The 18,106-nt window shown below is 44.3% G+C and overlaps 1 protein-coding gene across 1 annotated transcript in view; it reads left to right on the forward strand.

Moving 5' to 3' along the window:
* Positions 1-18,106, forward strand: part of LOC146008234 (NXPE family member 4-like) — an 87,620-nt gene that overhangs the window by 47,557 nt on the left and 21,957 nt on the right. Inside the window, exon 4 of the mRNA XM_083147311.1 lies at positions 15,241-15,302. Within this exon, the coding sequence (XP_083003437.1) occupies positions 15,241-15,302 (62 nt within the window). The remainder of the gene's footprint in view (positions 1-15,240; positions 15,303-18,106) is intronic.

The raw sequence follows: 18,106 nt of genomic DNA on the forward strand, positions 1-18,106 counted from the left end.
TTAACCTCTGCCAATTCCACCTGTCAGCCTGATATTGGCATTTAACAGTGGACAAGAGATGTGTAATATTTTGCCTTAAATCTGGTGGTATGCTGCACTGTGCTGCTTGCTTATCCTCAGTGCATCCCACGCAGGTTGCCCTGGGGTGGGGTACTGCGTGAGCAGAGGTCCTACAGTCTTTCAAACAGTGAATCTGACAAATAACATATAAACAAACTACATCATATCTTCCCACAAACTGCCTAACACGGATCTAGAACACGTGTTTCGCATAGGTGCTTCTTCAAGCTAGCCTCTGGCTAGCTTGAGGAAGCACCTATGCGAAACACGTGTTAGGCAGTTTGTGGGAAAATATGATATAGTTTGTGTATATGTTATTTGTCAGATTCACTGTTTGAAAGACTATAGGACCTCTGCTCACGCAGTACCCCAACCCAGTCCACCGTTAAATGCCAATATCAGCCTGACAGGTGGAATTGGCAGAGGTTAACAGTGTGCCTGTGCAGAAATATACGAATACTGCTTTAAAAACGGCAATTTTCAGGCAATTTGCCAGCAGTACAGTGTCATCAATAAAGGGTTCGTACCCACTTGTGTATTGAAGACTGCACACCAAATTATCAGCAGTGACCAGTGGAAGTATAAATCACCTTACTTACTGCACAAAGTAAACATTGTTGCATGCCTGAGAATCTGTGTAATAAGCCAGATAGAAATGTGATGGCAATACAATGTATCCACTGAGTTACAATGATTGTATCAAAATACTCTTCTTGTTAAACAAATAAAGTTAATAAACCCAACACTGCTCAGCTTATGGAGGCAAATAGAAACTACATAAACCTTTCCCAGTCTTTCAACAGTGTGACATATAATACTAAGGCACATGCCCAATGGGAATTATCCCTTAATATCACACTCTACATCCTCCTATTCAACCTGCCTACATGTTTTAAATCTTTTCAACACTTATCTTTACCTTCGTCACTACATGTGTGTATGTATGTCCTGATTTTTTAACCCCTTATTTCGCAAATTGGTGGGTATCTCCTTGTCAAAACCGAATTAATAAAGACAACTGGAGTCCCCACAATTTTAAATCAAATGTTTATTCAAACATGAGAATATCCAAATCTATCTGATCGGAGTGCATCCACCTTCAACTGCCTTTTTTCTCCTTTTTCTGATAGAAGAGGAGTCAGTCATGCTGGTGACAATGGCCTGCAGGACTTCCCCCGGATAGAGGAGGAAATTGAGGAGGAGGGAGTCGGTGGTGTGCTTTTCAGGCACTTGACTCCAATAGGAGGACTAAGGGATTTAGGTGTCCCTGGACTGCTGACGGTCCTATCCACAGTTCCTAAACTAAACACAGATTTATGAAGGGTCTTCAAGTGACATATAAGGGAGGATGTCCCTAGGTGGGCAAGATCATTACCCTGCTTATTGGAGCTTTACATAAGCTATATATGGCAATACATTTGTTGTCCAGATTTGGATAAAAAAGAATTCCAGACCGAAGAGGTGGATTTATTGGTCCTCTGTCCAGGCATGACTATGGGCTTTTTCATCCCATGGACAACAACTGTTTCCCCCCTGGTGCCTCATTTAAGTAAACCACCTCAGCATCCTCCTCCACTTCCTGCCTCAGCGCCAGCTACATCAATATCCTAATCTCGGTCTACAACATTGACACCTTCATTATCTAAATCAGGAACTGCACTGTGGGTGATCCATCCAGCATATGCAGAGGGGGTGCTGAAAATGGTGAAAGGAGTCCCGTACAGCAATGGGAAGTTCAGGCATCGCAACCAACACCCTTGGACTCTCCTTGGGGGTTTGTGATAACATGTCTTCTTTAGTAGGCAGAGATGTTTGCTGTGTTTTTGATGACTGCTGAAATCTCTTAAAATCTCTAAAGGAGGGAGTAGTAGGGCTTGCATCGTCATGTGAAGTTGAACCACCAGTCATGAATACAGGCTAGGGCCTTAACCGTTCCTTGCCACTCTATGTTGTAAATGGCACATTGGCAAGTTTACGTTTCTCCTCCAATGATTTTAATTTATTTTTTGGGTCCTTTTTTTTACTCAACTTTGGCTTTTTGAATTTTACATGCCCTGTACTTTGACACTGGACATCGGCCTTGGCAAATGATGTTGATGGCATATCATTGTCCATGTCATCATTAATACTTGCAGTTGCAGCAGATTCAGAAGTAGGAAGAAGCGACCCTTCATCTTTTCCAATTTGATTCTCCATATTATGGATCTTCATTATTTTTGTGGATTTATTCAATATATTACACCACAGGACATCACCACTGGAGTGCAAGTATATATGGCATTAGATGCACCAGTAGTTAGGTATTATTTATACGGCAGTAGATGCACCAGCAGACAGATATTATATATACGGCAGTAGATACACCAGCAGAGAGTTATTATATATACAGCAGCAGAGGCACCAGCAGAGAGATATTATATATATATATGGCAGTAGATGCTCTAGCAAAGAGATATTATATATACGGCAGCAGAGGCACCAGCAGACAGATATTATATATATACGGCAGTAGATGCACTAGCAAAGAGATATTATATATACGGCAGCAGAGGCACCAGCAGAGAGATATTATATATATACGGCAGTAGATGCACTAGCAGAGAGATACTGTATTATATATATGGCAGTAGATACACCAGCATTGAGATAATATATATATACGGCAGTAGATGCACCAGCAGAGAGATATTATATATAAGGCAGTAGATGCACCAGTAGACTGGTATTATAATTTATATAGCAGTAGATGCACCAGCATTGAGATATTATATATAAGGCAGTAGATGCACCAGCAGAGAGATATTGTCAGTAGATGCACCAGCAGAGAAATATTATATATACGGCAGTAGATGCACCAGCAGAGAAATATTATATATACGGCAGTAGATGCACCGGCAGAGAGATATTATATATAGGACAGTAGAGGCACCAGTAGACTGGTAATATTATTTATACGGCAGTAGATGCACCAGTATTGAGATATTATATATACGGCAGTAGATGCAACAGCATTGAGATATTATATACAGCAGCAGAGGCACCAGCAGATATATATATATATATATATATACGGCAGTAGATGCACTAGCAGAGAGATATTATATATACGGCAGTAGATGCACCAGCATTGAGATATTATATATACGGCAGTAGATGCACCAGCAGAGAGATATTGTCAGTAGATGCACCAGCAGAGAGATAATATATATATACGGCTATATATATACGGCAGTAGATGCACCAGTAGACTGGTACACTAGATATGATTTCAAACGCTTAAACTGGCGTGTTACTCCTTCAAGGTTTGCAGGCTGTAATAACCTTCCCCTCAGTGGGGCAGATTACAAATATCCGATGTTCCCCAAACGGGGTCCAAAAGTACGCGATGTGTCCGCAACCTTCTTCAAGCACCTCTTTAGGGTGCAGGTGCATGGAGTTTTAAATTAGGGGGACCATCCCATTTATAGAGGACTGTCGGCAAGATCTGTGCAGTGTAGTTGGCCTGATCCACAGTATCTGGTCCACAGTATCCGTTGTTCAGCTGTAGAATGGATATAATGCGTGTGGGTATCAGCAATATACAGCTCAATTTCTATAAACAGCTCAATTTCTGATCTAAGTGGAGAATGCTGGACAAAGCTTTGTCCAGCATTCTCCACTTAGATCAGAAATTGAGCTGTTTATAGAAATTGAGCTGTATATTGCTGATACCCACACGCATTAGATCCATTCTACAGCTGAACATCGGATACTGTGGACCAGATACTGTGGATCAGGCCAACTACACTGCACAGATCTTGCCGACAGTCCTCTATAAATGGGATGGTCCCTCTAATTTAAAACTCCATGCACCTGCACCCTAAAGAGGTGCTTGAAGAAGGTTGTGGACACATCGCATACTTTTTGACCCCATTTGGGGAACATCTGATATTTGGAATCTGCCCCACTGAGGGGAAGGTTATTGCAGCCTGCAAACCTTGAAGGAGTAACATGCCAGTTTAAGCGTTTGAAATCATATCTAGTGTAAAACCCCTGATGAAGTCTTTTTTAAGACGAAACGCGTCGGGTTATTGATATCGTATTTTCGAAAAGGATACAATTTCCCGATGTGGTTCTTGAAACACAAATAACGCATTCTGGTTTTATGATTATACATTGTATTGGGTTATTGTACTGTATATGACTGTAACTGGTGGAAGTTCCATTTGGTGGTAAAAGCGCTCTCTATACCTCTTTTTTCCATTTCCATTGTTGCCTCCCACTAACAGGGGGGGTTTTAGAGTAGCTGCTCAAACTATAAGGGCGCATGTGGGGTCATTCTTTGGATATATATATATATATATATATATATATATATATATATATATATGTACAGCAGTAGATGCACCAGTACACTGGTATTAATATTTATTTATATGGCAGTAGATGCCTTATATAAGGCTGTAAATGCACCAGCAGGGAGGTATTAAACAGCAGATGCACAAGCAGACTGGTATACAAGTGGCTAATAACAACAGTGCACATATACTGATTGAAGTGGCCAGGTACTGGCTGGGCTGGCAGCCACTGGCAGAGCAGAGCAGACAGTGGCACTAGTAGGCACTGGCAGTCGCCCCAGCAGCAAAAAAAAGACAGCTCCCGGTACTTGTGTATTATCAGGGCGCCCTCGAAATCGGCCAAAAATCGGCCACAAATCGGCCACAAATCGCATGCAAAAATCGAATGCGATTTTGCGGCCGATTTTTGGCCGATTTTAGTCCGATTTTTCGCGTTTTTCGGCCGATTTGCTTGCTGTTCCATCATTGCACACCTTGCACACCCCCAATTTCTATCGTAGTGCATCGCATCGCATGCAATATAGCGGCATGCAATGCATGTCATGCGATTCATGTTATGCAATTCAATTTCTGATGGGTGCTTATAATGTTAAATGCACCCCCATTGTCAATGCCACCCCCACTATCAACGCCAACCCGAAGCGCGGCAAGCGCAGCGAGCCCGCGAGGGGTGGCGGTACGCGTCCTCCGACCTTTTCATACCCCCACTATCCACGTCGGTGTGGAGTTGATTTTAGACGTGGCGAGCGGATGCGGAATACATGTAAAGTAATCCGTGTCCCCTCACAGGGCTCGCTGCGCTCGCCACGCTTCGGGCTCGGTGGCTCGCTGCGCTCGCCCCACTATCTAAAGTCAACTCCACGCTGACGTGGATAGTGGGGGTATGAAAAGGTCGGAGGATGCATAACGCCGTGTTGGCGTTGATAGTGGGGGTGGCGTTTACAATGGGGGTGCATTTAACATTGCGAATCGCATCACATGCCACTTGCTGGCATGCAATGCTATGCAATATTTAATTGTACAATCAGGGGCATTTTCCCCAAAATTGCATACCATCGCATAGTACCTGGGGGTGTTCAAGGATGGAATAGCATGCAAATCGGCATGAAATGGGCGAAAGTCAGCAAAAAATCGGCCGAAAATCGGCCGCTAAATCGCATCGCAGATCAAATCGGCCAAAAATCGGCTGCAAATCGGCCGATAAATCAGATGCGATATCGTTTATGATTTACAGATGGGGCAGGTCTCATCCTTGCAGGGGATGGCGATGGTGACGCCAGCCACCATCCCCCGCCACCCGCCATCTGTACAGCGAGAAGGGGACGCGCGCGCACAAGATGCGCGCGCGTCCCCTTCTGACGGCGCTTCCATCGCTTCCCCCAGGTCACCGCTGGCCTGTCGGCGGTCACCCGGGGTCCCTGCCGCCTCCCCGCACCCCTCCCCTAACTCTGTCCGTCTCCCTGAAGCGGAGACGGACAGGGTTCCCGTCACCCCGCCGACGGAAACTGAGACACGCATGCGCATGAGACGCATCGCGCGTCTCAATCAGATGGCGAGCCAGGCTACTGGCGGAATGCCAGCAGTGACATTCTGGCGATTCGCCAGCAAAGAAGAGCCCGGCCCCATCTGTACATTACATCGGGCGCCCTGATAATACACAAGTACCCAGCTCCCTAACCTACCTAACCTAACAAAGCTCTACACAGTCAGCACACTCCTATCCCTAACCCTCCTAACTCACAAGTGACAAATGGCGCCAGATTCTCACTGCTTATATAGAGGTCCGGATCTCATGAGAATCCTGCACTGGGCAATGATGTTTTGCCTGCGCACCCGGCTCCGAATCAGGCGGGAAGCTCCGCGCGTTGCTCGGATCCGGGCTCAGATTGCTACCGTTCGTGCGGGTTTGAATCTGGGGAATCCGAGCCCGCACATCTTTATATATATAACAACTCCTTGCTATACCACACCCCAACAAAGATAATGTAAAATTATTCCCCAGACAGGGAAAGGTGTAAAACAGTTCATCGCCCACTAAGCTATTTGCTTAGTTTTACGCGTCCACTCGCCACTCGTCGAGCTCGGTGGCTCGCTGCGCTCCACACACTATATAAAATCAACTCCATGCCGACATGGATAGTGGGGGTATGAGCGTACTAACTATAGTGGGCGCCCAACTAACATATAAGTACCACAATATGTATTCTGCAATCTGGTGCAATAATAAAAACCCATTACAGTAGAGTTATCAAGAAAAAGTTACAAATTATGTTGTAAAATATTGAAAAATAAAACAGGATCAGTAATAGTATCTATAATGGGGGCGTGGCCTAGCACACTATCTGAAAGGAAGCAACTTTAGGGAACTCCCAATTGGGATACATTGTACTGCCCTTAAAGCCCACAGGATGCCTGGCACTGTGTTCCTCTCACTTTCTTGGTCCTCAGGGCTCACGCTTTATCAAAGGGCACTATTCGCTGAGCCAGTAGAATTTAAATCTATGCAGGTTGTGGCCTAGGCCTCTGGGAGATTCTGCAGCCTTGAAGTCTAGGCTGTTCCTGGAAACGGAGCGCAGTCAGTGCAGACCCGGTCAAACTACGTTGGCACTGTGGGGACCCCTTTGGAGACCACTCGAGGTGAGCCTCTGGAGCCACATGTATTTGGCACAGGTCATATCAGGATGGATGAGAGACCCTTCTATTAGTTCCCATATTGTCTTAATTTTTATTCCCTCCCTTTGACTGAGGATTTGGACTTCATGTATCATCAGTGTCCACCACCCTGCCTTCTACACCAGATCAGTCACCTTCTGTGAGATGCTGCCCTCCTGCTACTGTGCTATTTTTCTATCATATTTACATACATACATGATGTTGCTGCTTGATTGATTATGACTGTCTGCATTCATCACTCCTTAATGTTATCAGTATATTTCTGGCCTTGTTTTATGGAACTAACTCTGACTTAACCTGTACTGAGGGTGCTAACAGAGTTCATCTACACAACAGAGTTTGATCTTGGTAATTTTTACTTTTTTGCACTATAGTCATTATGCCTCCTAAACAACCAAAATGATCTGTAGGGATACCCCCAGTCAGTTTCCTTTAAACCTGTCTCCTCTATTGTGTTGCCAAAGAGGATAAAATTATTCAATTATCTCCACTTAGCATGCCATTTGATCCTGCGTCTACATCCTGCAAGTACGGTAGATGTTTGCTATTGCCACTGACACTGGGATCAATTATTTGATTTTGGGGGACTTTAACATGCTTCTAGACCAGGGCTGGGCAACACCGGCCCTCCAGATGTTAATGAACTACACATCCCAGGATGCTTTGCATTAGTTTGGCTATGTGGCCATGCTGAAACTGATGCAAGGCATGCTGGGATGTGTAGTTCATCAACATCTGGAGGGCCGGTGTTGCCCAGCCCTGTTCTAGACCCATCTCTCGACAAATCCGTTAAATGGATGTTACAGTAGATCACAGGGGTTTCTAGCTTGCCAGACAACTGGTCTGACAACCTAACGTTTTGTATACATTGGGAGATTAATTTGGAACAGATTTCTCCCAATCCCTGGCACCATGGCGATTATCTGCTCCATGAACTGGATGCTAAACAGACCCTTTTACAATCCCTTAATCTCTTTTTAGAGACTACTAAACTGGAAGACACATTGCTATTTACCTTCTTGTGTTCTTTGAAAGCAGTAGTCAGAGACTCAGCCATACAGGCAGCAGCTTGTATACGCAAGTAAACAGTTGCTTATCAAGTAGCCATTGAATCCCCAATGACTGATCTGGAATATAGACATAAAATGTAACCACTCAATCATAAGCCAGAACTGTTAAGGGTTCATGAGGAATGAAATATTTTGGCTTTGTGGGAGGGCCATAAATCTCTTTTTAAACTGAAACATATATTTTATGTTTAGGGTGATATAGTAGGAAGTCTCTTTGCTAGGAAACTAGAAACTAGCAGAGGAATCAATTGCTAATATGCAAGGTACCAAAGCGTCAGATCCTTTGGATATCGCAAATGCTTTTTACTCCACACATTACAACCTTGCAGATGATACCTCAACTTCACAACCAACAGTGGGGCAAATGTATTAGGCCTTAGCAAGAGATAAACGCAAGGGTGATAAAGAGAGATAAACGTCCAGCCAATCACCTGCTAACTGTCATGTTACAGGCTGTGTTTAAAAAAAAATCAGTAAGGAGCTGATTGGCTGGACGTTTATCTCTCTTTATCACCCAGTGTCTGAGATAATAGATTCCTAGCTGCAGTAAATCTATCTTCTCTTAATACAGATAGGGGCACATTTATCATTACAGAGGGATGCCAGCGCGGTGACATCGCATTGCGGTATTGTGCAATACCGCTGGGATTTATCCATGTAAGGGCGCAGGGACCCTGACCCGGAAGCCGGGGTGTCTGCGCATGTGCGGTTATGTGCTAACACCACCCTGCCCCCCCCCCCCCCCACGCGCGCGTGACCCCACTGACTGCACTGTCGCTCGAGCAGTGTGATGTGTAGCCATACGCTACAATGGGCTGTCGCCATATCAGAATGGCAATAGCCCAGGGGTGCGAAGCCAGGCTGCTAGATGTTGATACATCGGGCAGTTTCGCATCCCCCATAGAAACCTATTGGGGATGCGGCTGTCAGAGAATCCTGCTGTGGTCCCCCTTTAATACATTTGGGGGATACTTAATATTTGTGGTTAACCCCCGAAAACGGCCGTTTTTGGGGATTTAGCCGCAAATATTACTTGATAAATGCAGCCCAGTCTCCACTCACTTGAATGCCCTTGGTCTCATAATGAGATAAATGCTGTCATTAACACTGTCCCACAGATAAGCCCCTGGCCCTAATGGTTACAGTAATAAATTATACTCTTGTTTTGGTACTTATATGTTAGTTGGGCGCCCAATTAGCATACGGATGGTAACTTAGGGAAATCGCATCGCATGGGCCATTTTAAGGGCATGCGCTGTGATGTGATGTGATTTTTTCATGTAATTTTTTTAATATATTTTACAATAGCTTTTATGCACCCCCCCCCCCACTATCCACGCCACCCCGAAGCATGGCAAGCTTTCGAAGCATGGAGCTTTTCAAGCCCCCACTATCCACTTTGGCGTGGAGTTGATTGTATATAGTGTGGCGAGCGCAGCGAGCCACCGAGCCCGAAGTGTAGCGAGCCCCACAAGGAGACATGTATTACTTTACATGTATTCCGCATCCCCTCACGGGGCTCACTGCACTCGCCACACTATATAAAGTCAACTCCATGCTGACGTGGATAGTGGGATAATGAAAAAGTTAGAGGATGCGTTCCGCCACCACTCGCCACGCTTCGGGGTGACGTGGATAGTGGGGGGGTGCATAAAAGCTATTTTTAGGACATACAATCATATCATTGTATACCTAATGTCATGGCATCACACACCCTATAGAATCGCATTCGATTTAAAATCGTATGCGATTTTGCGGCAGATGCGATGCGATGGCCCGGGGCTGGGAGAGCAGTGATTAAATTACATAGGAAAATCGCATCGCATCGCACATCGCATGGCCCTAAAATGGCCCTAAAATGGCCCATGCGATGCGATGTGATGCGATTTCACTACGCAGAATAGCCCACTAAGCAAATTGCTTAGTGGGCGCACAACTAAAATATAAGTACCCTTGTTTTAAAGAAACCATTTCTCCTATTTTGGTTCAGGTATTTAATGAATCTTCGATTTGTAGTTTCCCAAAAGAAATAGTGGAAACTAGAATAGTTGTATTCCCTATACCAGGCATTCCCAACCACGGTCCTCAAGGCACATCAACAGTGCAGGTTTTAGTTATATCCAGGCTTCAGCACAGATGGTTTAATCAGAATCACTCAGGTACTAATTAAGTCACCTGTGCTCAAGCCTGGATATCTACAAAACCTGCACTCTTGGTGTGCCTTGAGGACCGTGGTTGGGAATGCCTGCCCTATACCGTGAAAACCCCCCAATAACCTGACCCACTTCCATCCTATTACAGTTACTCAATACAGATGTTAAAATATATGCTAAATTGGGTACAACTAGATTAAACCCCTTACTCCTGACTATGGAGGCCAATCCTGGGACATTTTTTTTTAATCTCGGGATAAAAAATCTGCCAATCCTTGGATTTCCAAGTTCCTGGACATGGTGCCATACTAGGAACTGCTTAGAAACAGTCCATCGGTGGACGATCAGGCTGAGTGGATGCGGTAAGTAGAGTGGATGGATACAGAAGGGGGCTGATGGACGTGCCACAGCGAGTGGCCGGGGGCCGGCAGACGTGGCGGAGAGGGCAAGGGCAAACAGAGGCAGCAGTGGGGACGGCTGGTGCATGGCTGTGCAGCGTGACCTCTAGCATCATGCTGCACAGTCGCACAACATGTTTATCAGGCAGCGCTTCCCGGCAGAAAGGCGTGAAAATGATCATTCGTATTTTAATCCTGAAAATTTGTGATTGGATGGAGAGGGCAGGCAGGGCTTTTCCTTATCACCCTGTTTTTTTTTACATTGACTATTGAACCACTAGCCAAGGCAATTAGAATGATAGATTCTATAAGGGGCCCGGATATCTCTAGTAGGATGTATAAAATCTGTCTATTTGCGGAGGGTGTCCTGCTTACTCTAGTAGATCCGGACACAGCTTTATTTTATTTGCATTGGATGCTTGAAAAACACCCTTATACTAATTTATCTATTAATTCCTCTAAAATCCTTACATGAAGGAACTGTTTAGCACTCTACCAGTATTGTATATATGGGCAACAATTGTTGCCAATTAAAACCATACAGAACTAAAAGTATCCAATATAACCAGTAAATCAAAAATATACAGAGTTACTACTCACTGGATACATTAGTAGACAGCTTAAGAAGTATTCTTTATAGGCATACTTTGCATTTTTATTCAATAATTCTAATTCTTTCCTGGTTCATCACAACGTGACAATTCTTTTTCTTTCTATATGTATCATTCCAAACGTTGTCCAGTTTTAGCCCCCCCCCCCTCCCCCCCATAAACTCACAAGAAGGATTAATCCAGAGATTGAGACTTTAGGGGGGCCTCTTTTGACCAGTAAAATTTAAAATTCATAAATTTAAATATATCTTTCAATTCTCCTGTCTTGTGCGACTGACTTGTCTCGTTCCTATTTTCCTTGAAAATACTCTAAAGTTCGAGATTATAAATTAAATTAATTTAAAGATATCTATAATATATTTCAAATACAGGAAACCAAATATGCTAAAAATGCTGTACAAAATTAAAATAGATTATCGCATATCAAATAGAAGGCTAGAGCACCCACTGTCCCTAAATCAGGAATCAGTTAATTGACAGCAAACCAAGTTCAATGGGAAATAACTGAGGGAAGGGTTTCGTAGTCATAAATCACTGAAAATATTTGTTATAGCCGGTTGGTACACATAGTGAACTTGGCTTTTGTACAGACTATGGGGGTTGTATGTGCATGTGCAGAGTCATTTCTGGGCATGTGCATATGCCACGTGCGTGTGGCCACAGTGAACAGACTGTAAACCCAATGCACGCATCCAAGGCTGCAGCTGGGGGGCGTGGGGCGGCGGTGGATAGTCGCACCCATGGGAACGACCAGCAATTCATGGGCGTTCCCATGTAAAACACTTTTGTTGGTAAGCTGCTCAATCAGAGGTGTGTCACTCAGGTGACAAAAGGGAGGGGTAATTCTGTCTAGAAAAAAAACATGTTGTATCCCAATTGCACACTAAGTGAGAAAAATAACTACATAATAATCAGATAATACAGAGATCTTGGATGCATATATATATATATGCTGGGCATTCCCATGGTAATCAGGCTGTGACGCCGGTGCCGGGGTCGGGCAGCTGACACCACCGGATGTCAGCTGCCCACCCACTTCCTCCCAAGGGTGCACGCAAATCTAAGTGACCTGAGAGTCACTTAGAAATGCGTGCACGTTTCACATCATTCGAGGGTCGGCAACCCACAGGCTGCAACTGGATGTATATGTTAAACATCCATTTGCAGGCCCTGCGTGCAAACACACGCAGCGAGGAAGGGGGGGGGGGGTAGATGGCCCGGCATCTATTGGGCAGGGTCTGGTGCACTCGCATGGCTGAGGTTTTGCAGCGTTGTATATTAACCAGAATAAACCCCTATCTGTGTACGTGACTTGATGCATAAATACTTGCAACCCAATCATTTTTTGCTTCATGTTGTTTCCTCGCACCCTGCCCCACTCTGTTCACCGATCTCTCTATTTTATTACTCTCAGTGGCTGTATTTAATCCTTCTGCCAAGACCAGTCTTTTTCCCTGTCTCTATCTTTCTCTCCATCTCTTCTTTCTTTCTCTCTCTCTCTCTCTCTCTCTTTCTCTGGGGTACATTTACTAAGATGGAAGTTCTATTGAAGATTAATGTATTACTTAATACAGCTGTAATGCCTTATTGCGCCTATAAAAGTACTTTGTATGCGTCTATCTTTAACACTCAGAATTGACTCATCTTTGCTTTTGGCCTATATGTGACAAATGTAGCACTTGAATTTGAATTTTCTTTTAATGTTTTTACAGTATCCTCAACAATTGACACACATGGCACATGTTGTCGGACCTGTAGTAACTTTCTATGACTTAATATGTGGCTAATTTACCTGTGTTTACTTAAAAAGCCACAGCTAGAAAGTCAAACCTGGGCATCAATTTCTGTAGCATTGCTGTAACAATTTCTTCATCATTTTATTGCTCCTGAACAGACATTAGTTGCTGAGGAACATACATCATTTTCTATGTCATCACTCATTCCTAACATGTTATTCTATACAAAAGGCAAACAATTATCCTCATAAGACCTCAATTTTGGTACAATGTTTGTATTGCTGTCCACATGTCTTTAGCTAATGTCTTACCATGTATAACAGAGTAAACATGCTGCTCTCACACTCTAACTAATAGTGCCCATAGCCCACGCTGTCACCTGGGCTTGGATCTGTACCAGTATCTACTGTCATTTTAAGCAATCTCTCGTGCTGTAATTGCATTATCATAGCAAATTACAGTAGCTGGTTGTATAATTCTCTTTTAGTTATGTAGCTAAAACAGTATATTCATGGTTCTTACAGGAATAACTAAACAGATTATGTGCTGCTATACTGCAGATGTTGTGTATTGATTAGCTTCTGTACTGACACTGTACTGGAAACACTCTGTACTGTCTTTCTCTTTGTGCTCTAAACAGTATGCTGCTATAAGTATCCTAGTAGCTGCCAAGAATGCGGCAGCGGCAGGGGTTGGGGGGGGGGGGGGACATATTTACTAGTTACGCCACTGCATTGGAAAGTCCCTTTCCAAGAGAGGGTAGTCCAGGTGGGGAGATTGGGGGTATGGTGCCACATATGTCATCATTGCTGTAAACAGCCTTATGTTTTGTACAAGAAATGACAAAAGTTACTCGCGCTCACAAACAGAGATTGCTGCTGGAAATACCACAGAATTGGGATACCACACCCAAAAAGAAATACCACAATGACAACAAGATGTGGATCTCCACAGCGCTACCTCCGGAAGTGTTTCTTGATTCCCTATGTAAAGTATGGGTCAAGACTCCAACAGTATGGAAAAGAAAAAATATAACAGTACAATTTCAGATTAGTGAAGGTCCATATACTAGATCTCAACTTCTTCCAAATCTCAAGGTGACTCACCTAGTCTAGCTAGGAGATGTTCCCATAACGGTTTCTTTATAAATATATAGGAAATGGAAACTCACCAAAGGGCAGTGCCCTATTTTCATCCAAAGGTATCTTTTATTTTCACTCCAAAACGACAGGACAATCTGTATCATCCAAAGGTCACAATTTTTATTCCTTAAAAACAGGACGTTCACCCTCCCACTGTACAAGGAAATCCTTCTCCCACCCGGAATGGAAGAGATACAGTCCAAGTAGTGCAGATGGTATCACACCAGTGGATAGGGGGTCAGTCCAAATTTAAATAATCCTTTAAAACACCAGGTGTTTTAAAGGATTATTTAAATTTGGACTGACCCCCTATCCACTGGTGTGATACCATCTGCACTACTTGGACTGTATCTCTTCCATTCCGGGTGGGAGAAGGATTTCCTTGTACAGTGGGAGGGTGAACGTCCTGTTTTTAAGGAATAAAAATTGTGACCTTTGGATGATACAGATTGTCCTGTCGTTTTGGAGTGAAAATAAAAGATACATTTGGATGAAAATAGGGCACTGCCCTTTGGTGAGTTTCCATTTCCTATATATTTATAAAGAAACCGTTATGGGAACATCTCCTAGCTAGACTAGGTGAGTCACCTTGAGATTTGGAAGAAGTTGAGATCTAGTATATGGACCTTCACTAATCTGAAATTGTACTGTTATATTTTTTCTTTTCCATACTGTTGGAGTCTTGACCCATACTTTACATAGGGAATCAAGAAACACTTCCGGAGGTAGCGCTGTGGAGATCCACATCTTGTTGTCATTATGTTTTGCACAATTTATAGTTAATAGTTTCATTGGGTCTCCCATAAATTCTTGGAGAGCAGACTACTATGGTTGTAAAAACAAGTATATTTCATCAAAGGCAGATATGTTTTAAAATACATTTTGAGGGGCAGGAATGCACTTTTTATTTTAATGGCCCTTGGAAAATATCTGGTGATTTAGCTGTAAATGTCTCTAATAGCTACAGTATGCAATTAGATAACGTTTTATATCACAATCAAAACATTTTTGTTCACAGATTGTCTTGTCTTCCACTTCTTTTATGTTTTATTTTTTTTAGAAAAAATCTAGCAGTTGCTATTGAAAGCAATTTTGGAAACATTGCTGTGTCGACATGTCCAAGTAAGTTTTTTTTTTTTCCATCTGAATATTTCTGTAAAACAATTTTAACTAAATACATTTTGGCTAAATTATTCATTTGAGCAAAAGTGTTATTTTTTATTTAATATTGTGATTGAGATTAGGACAAGTTTATCTCAACAGGGATAAACTTAATTTTAATGGGTCTGCTAACAAATTGTATATGAGAACTTTATTTAATAAAATATGTAGAAGAATTTTGTTGTATCACTTATGCTAACCATTAAACACAGCTTTAGCATTTCGGAGCCTTATTAAGGATTGTACTTAAGGGGTTCAGTATGATATTCCAACAGTCAAAATCATGACAACCATTGGCTGGTGGTCAAAATACAGACAAGGTCAAAATCCAGACAGCGTAGAAATCCCGAGATTTAAAATGCAGACACGGTCAAAATGCCGACATTTATATAAGTGTACCGCTATGCTCTCCATTCTTTGGGCCAAGCTGCACTCGGTATACAATTGTATTCTAACTCTAAACCCTCTTAGATGGGAAAGTATGAATAAACAAGTCAGTTTAACAGCAAAAATCATGAAAAACACATGTTGACTTTTTGACCTGTCAACATTTTAAATGTCGGTAATTTGACCGTGTCTGCATTTTAAATGTTGGCATTTCAACCCTATTGGAATTTTGACCTTGTCGGTATTTTTACAATTGGCCAATGGTTGTCGGGATTTTGACTGTCGGGAAATTGACAGCATCCCTACTTAAGTAGTCGTTTGTACATAATGGCCTTGCTGTATGGCAGCTGACTTCTGTCCATTTTTGTTAAATGTATAGCAGCTATGATAGTGTCTGAGCACTATCACTCCTGGGGCTTATGGATAATAGTTCTATGATAAATTCAACTAGATTAAAAATATATAGTAATACCTTCTGCAAGTGGCCTATAGGATTTGGTTGGAATCCGAGTTTACAGACAAAGGCAAGTATTCAATGCGGGGGGAGAGCGGTGACAGCGTTCAGGGCTGCCTGCTCGCTGTCACTGCTCACCCCCACAGTATTCAACTGACAATATTCAAATGACCCCCCTAATACGCTGATTCCCCTTGGTTCATTTTTGTATCGTGGGGGAAATCGGCGTATTTTGCTGCTGGAGCAGTGATACCCGTGGTGAAATGCTGCTGATTCGCTGCATTAGCCACGGGTTTGGCTGTTTGGGGGAATCCTCACTGTCCTGTGACAGCGAGATCGGCTGGCGAGGGGGTTAAACAGCGAGGATCGATTGTTTTCTGCGATACTCGCTGTTTAACCCCCTTGCCGGCCACGGTGACAACCATTGAATACAGCCCATTAAATAGAGGATTGTGGTTACTGTGACTGGTATATACAGTAAAAGTAGAGGTGCAAAATAAAGAATGTTCTCAATTTAAATAAAATACATTTTATTTTGATAATTTCATTAATTTTAAATTGGTTTGCTCTCCTTATCAACAAGAATTCTCTTTTTTTCTCAATAAAGATTGATATTTCTAAACACAGTAGACAGTGGCGTAACTATAGAGGGGTGCAGGGGATGCAGCTGCTATGGGGCCCGGAGGTTGGGGGGGGGGCAGAGCCCAGCAGATGATCCCCTGCACCCTGTCAAAGTGTGTCCCCCTGTGAACGCCTGCTGCTGGCGCATGTGAATGGGAGGCTCCTGCTCCCGTCCCTGGCGCAGATTACATTGTCACCAACCCACCTGGAGCTGTGATGGTGTTGTGACGAGTCCCAGTGGAGGGGTTTGGTGACTCCGCCCCTCTGGAACCCCCCACAGATCGTGGTAAGTACCAGCGGGGGGTAGTCGGCCGTGATGACACCCAGTGGGGTATCATGACCTGGCGCCTCTCCCTCCCTGTCCCGGCGCCTGTCATGATGAGATCCAATGGGGGGGTCCAGGACCTGACAGCCTGCCCCAGCCATGATGAGATCCAGCTGGGGACCAGGACCTGGTGGCTCCCTCCCCCGGCGTCTGCCATGATGAGACCCAGCAAGGGGGAAGGGCAGAACTTGGCGGCTTCCCTCTCTGTCACTACCCAGCGCTGATGTTATTTTCAACAGCAGCAGCCGAATCTGAGGGGCTGCAATGTGCGTGAGTCATGACCCTGGTAAGCAAATAACAGGTCAGTGCTGCCCTGCCACCCCCCATCCATAGTGCAGTGCCCCGCCCATCTAGCCAGCTGCCCTAGTACAGTGCCAACCATCTAGCCCGCTGTCCCCAGCCCAGTGTCCCCCATCTAGCCAGCTGTCTTCAGCCCAGTGCACTCCCATCTAGCCAGCTGTCCCAAGCCCAGTGTCCCCCATCTAGCCAGCCGGCCCCAGCCCAATGTCCCCCCATTTAGCCAGCTGGCCACAGCCCAGTGTCCCCCCCATCTAGTCAGCTGGCCCCAGCCCAGTGCACCCCCATCTAGCCAGCCAACCCCAGCCCAGTGTCCCATCATTTAGCCAGCCGGCCCCAGCCCAGTGTCCCCCCATCTAGCCAGCTGTAGTTGCCCCCCCCCCCATATAGCCAGCCATCCCCATCCCAGTGCCCCATCTAACCAACCATCCTTCTTTTCCAGCCCGGTGGCCCCCACCATCCCTATGTCTCTCAATCTGGCACCTTGCACCACCCTTTTCCTTCTTGATCGGCTAACTGCCAACATCTCATTGCCCTCCGCTTAACCTCCATCCAGTACAGTTACAGTACCCCCCACAGAGAGTCCCCCCTTTTCCAGACTGGTGATTGCCCCTCCCAGTAGAGTGACCCTACCGGCTCAAAGACCCCCCCCCCACATGTGACTTGCACTCCACTTACTAA

The sequence above is a fragment of the Crinia signifera genome, chromosome 6, assembly GCF_055691185.1.
Source record: "Crinia signifera chromosome 6, ASM5569118v1, whole genome shotgun sequence".
Lineage (NCBI taxonomy): Eukaryota > Metazoa > Chordata > Amphibia > Anura > Myobatrachidae > Crinia > Crinia signifera.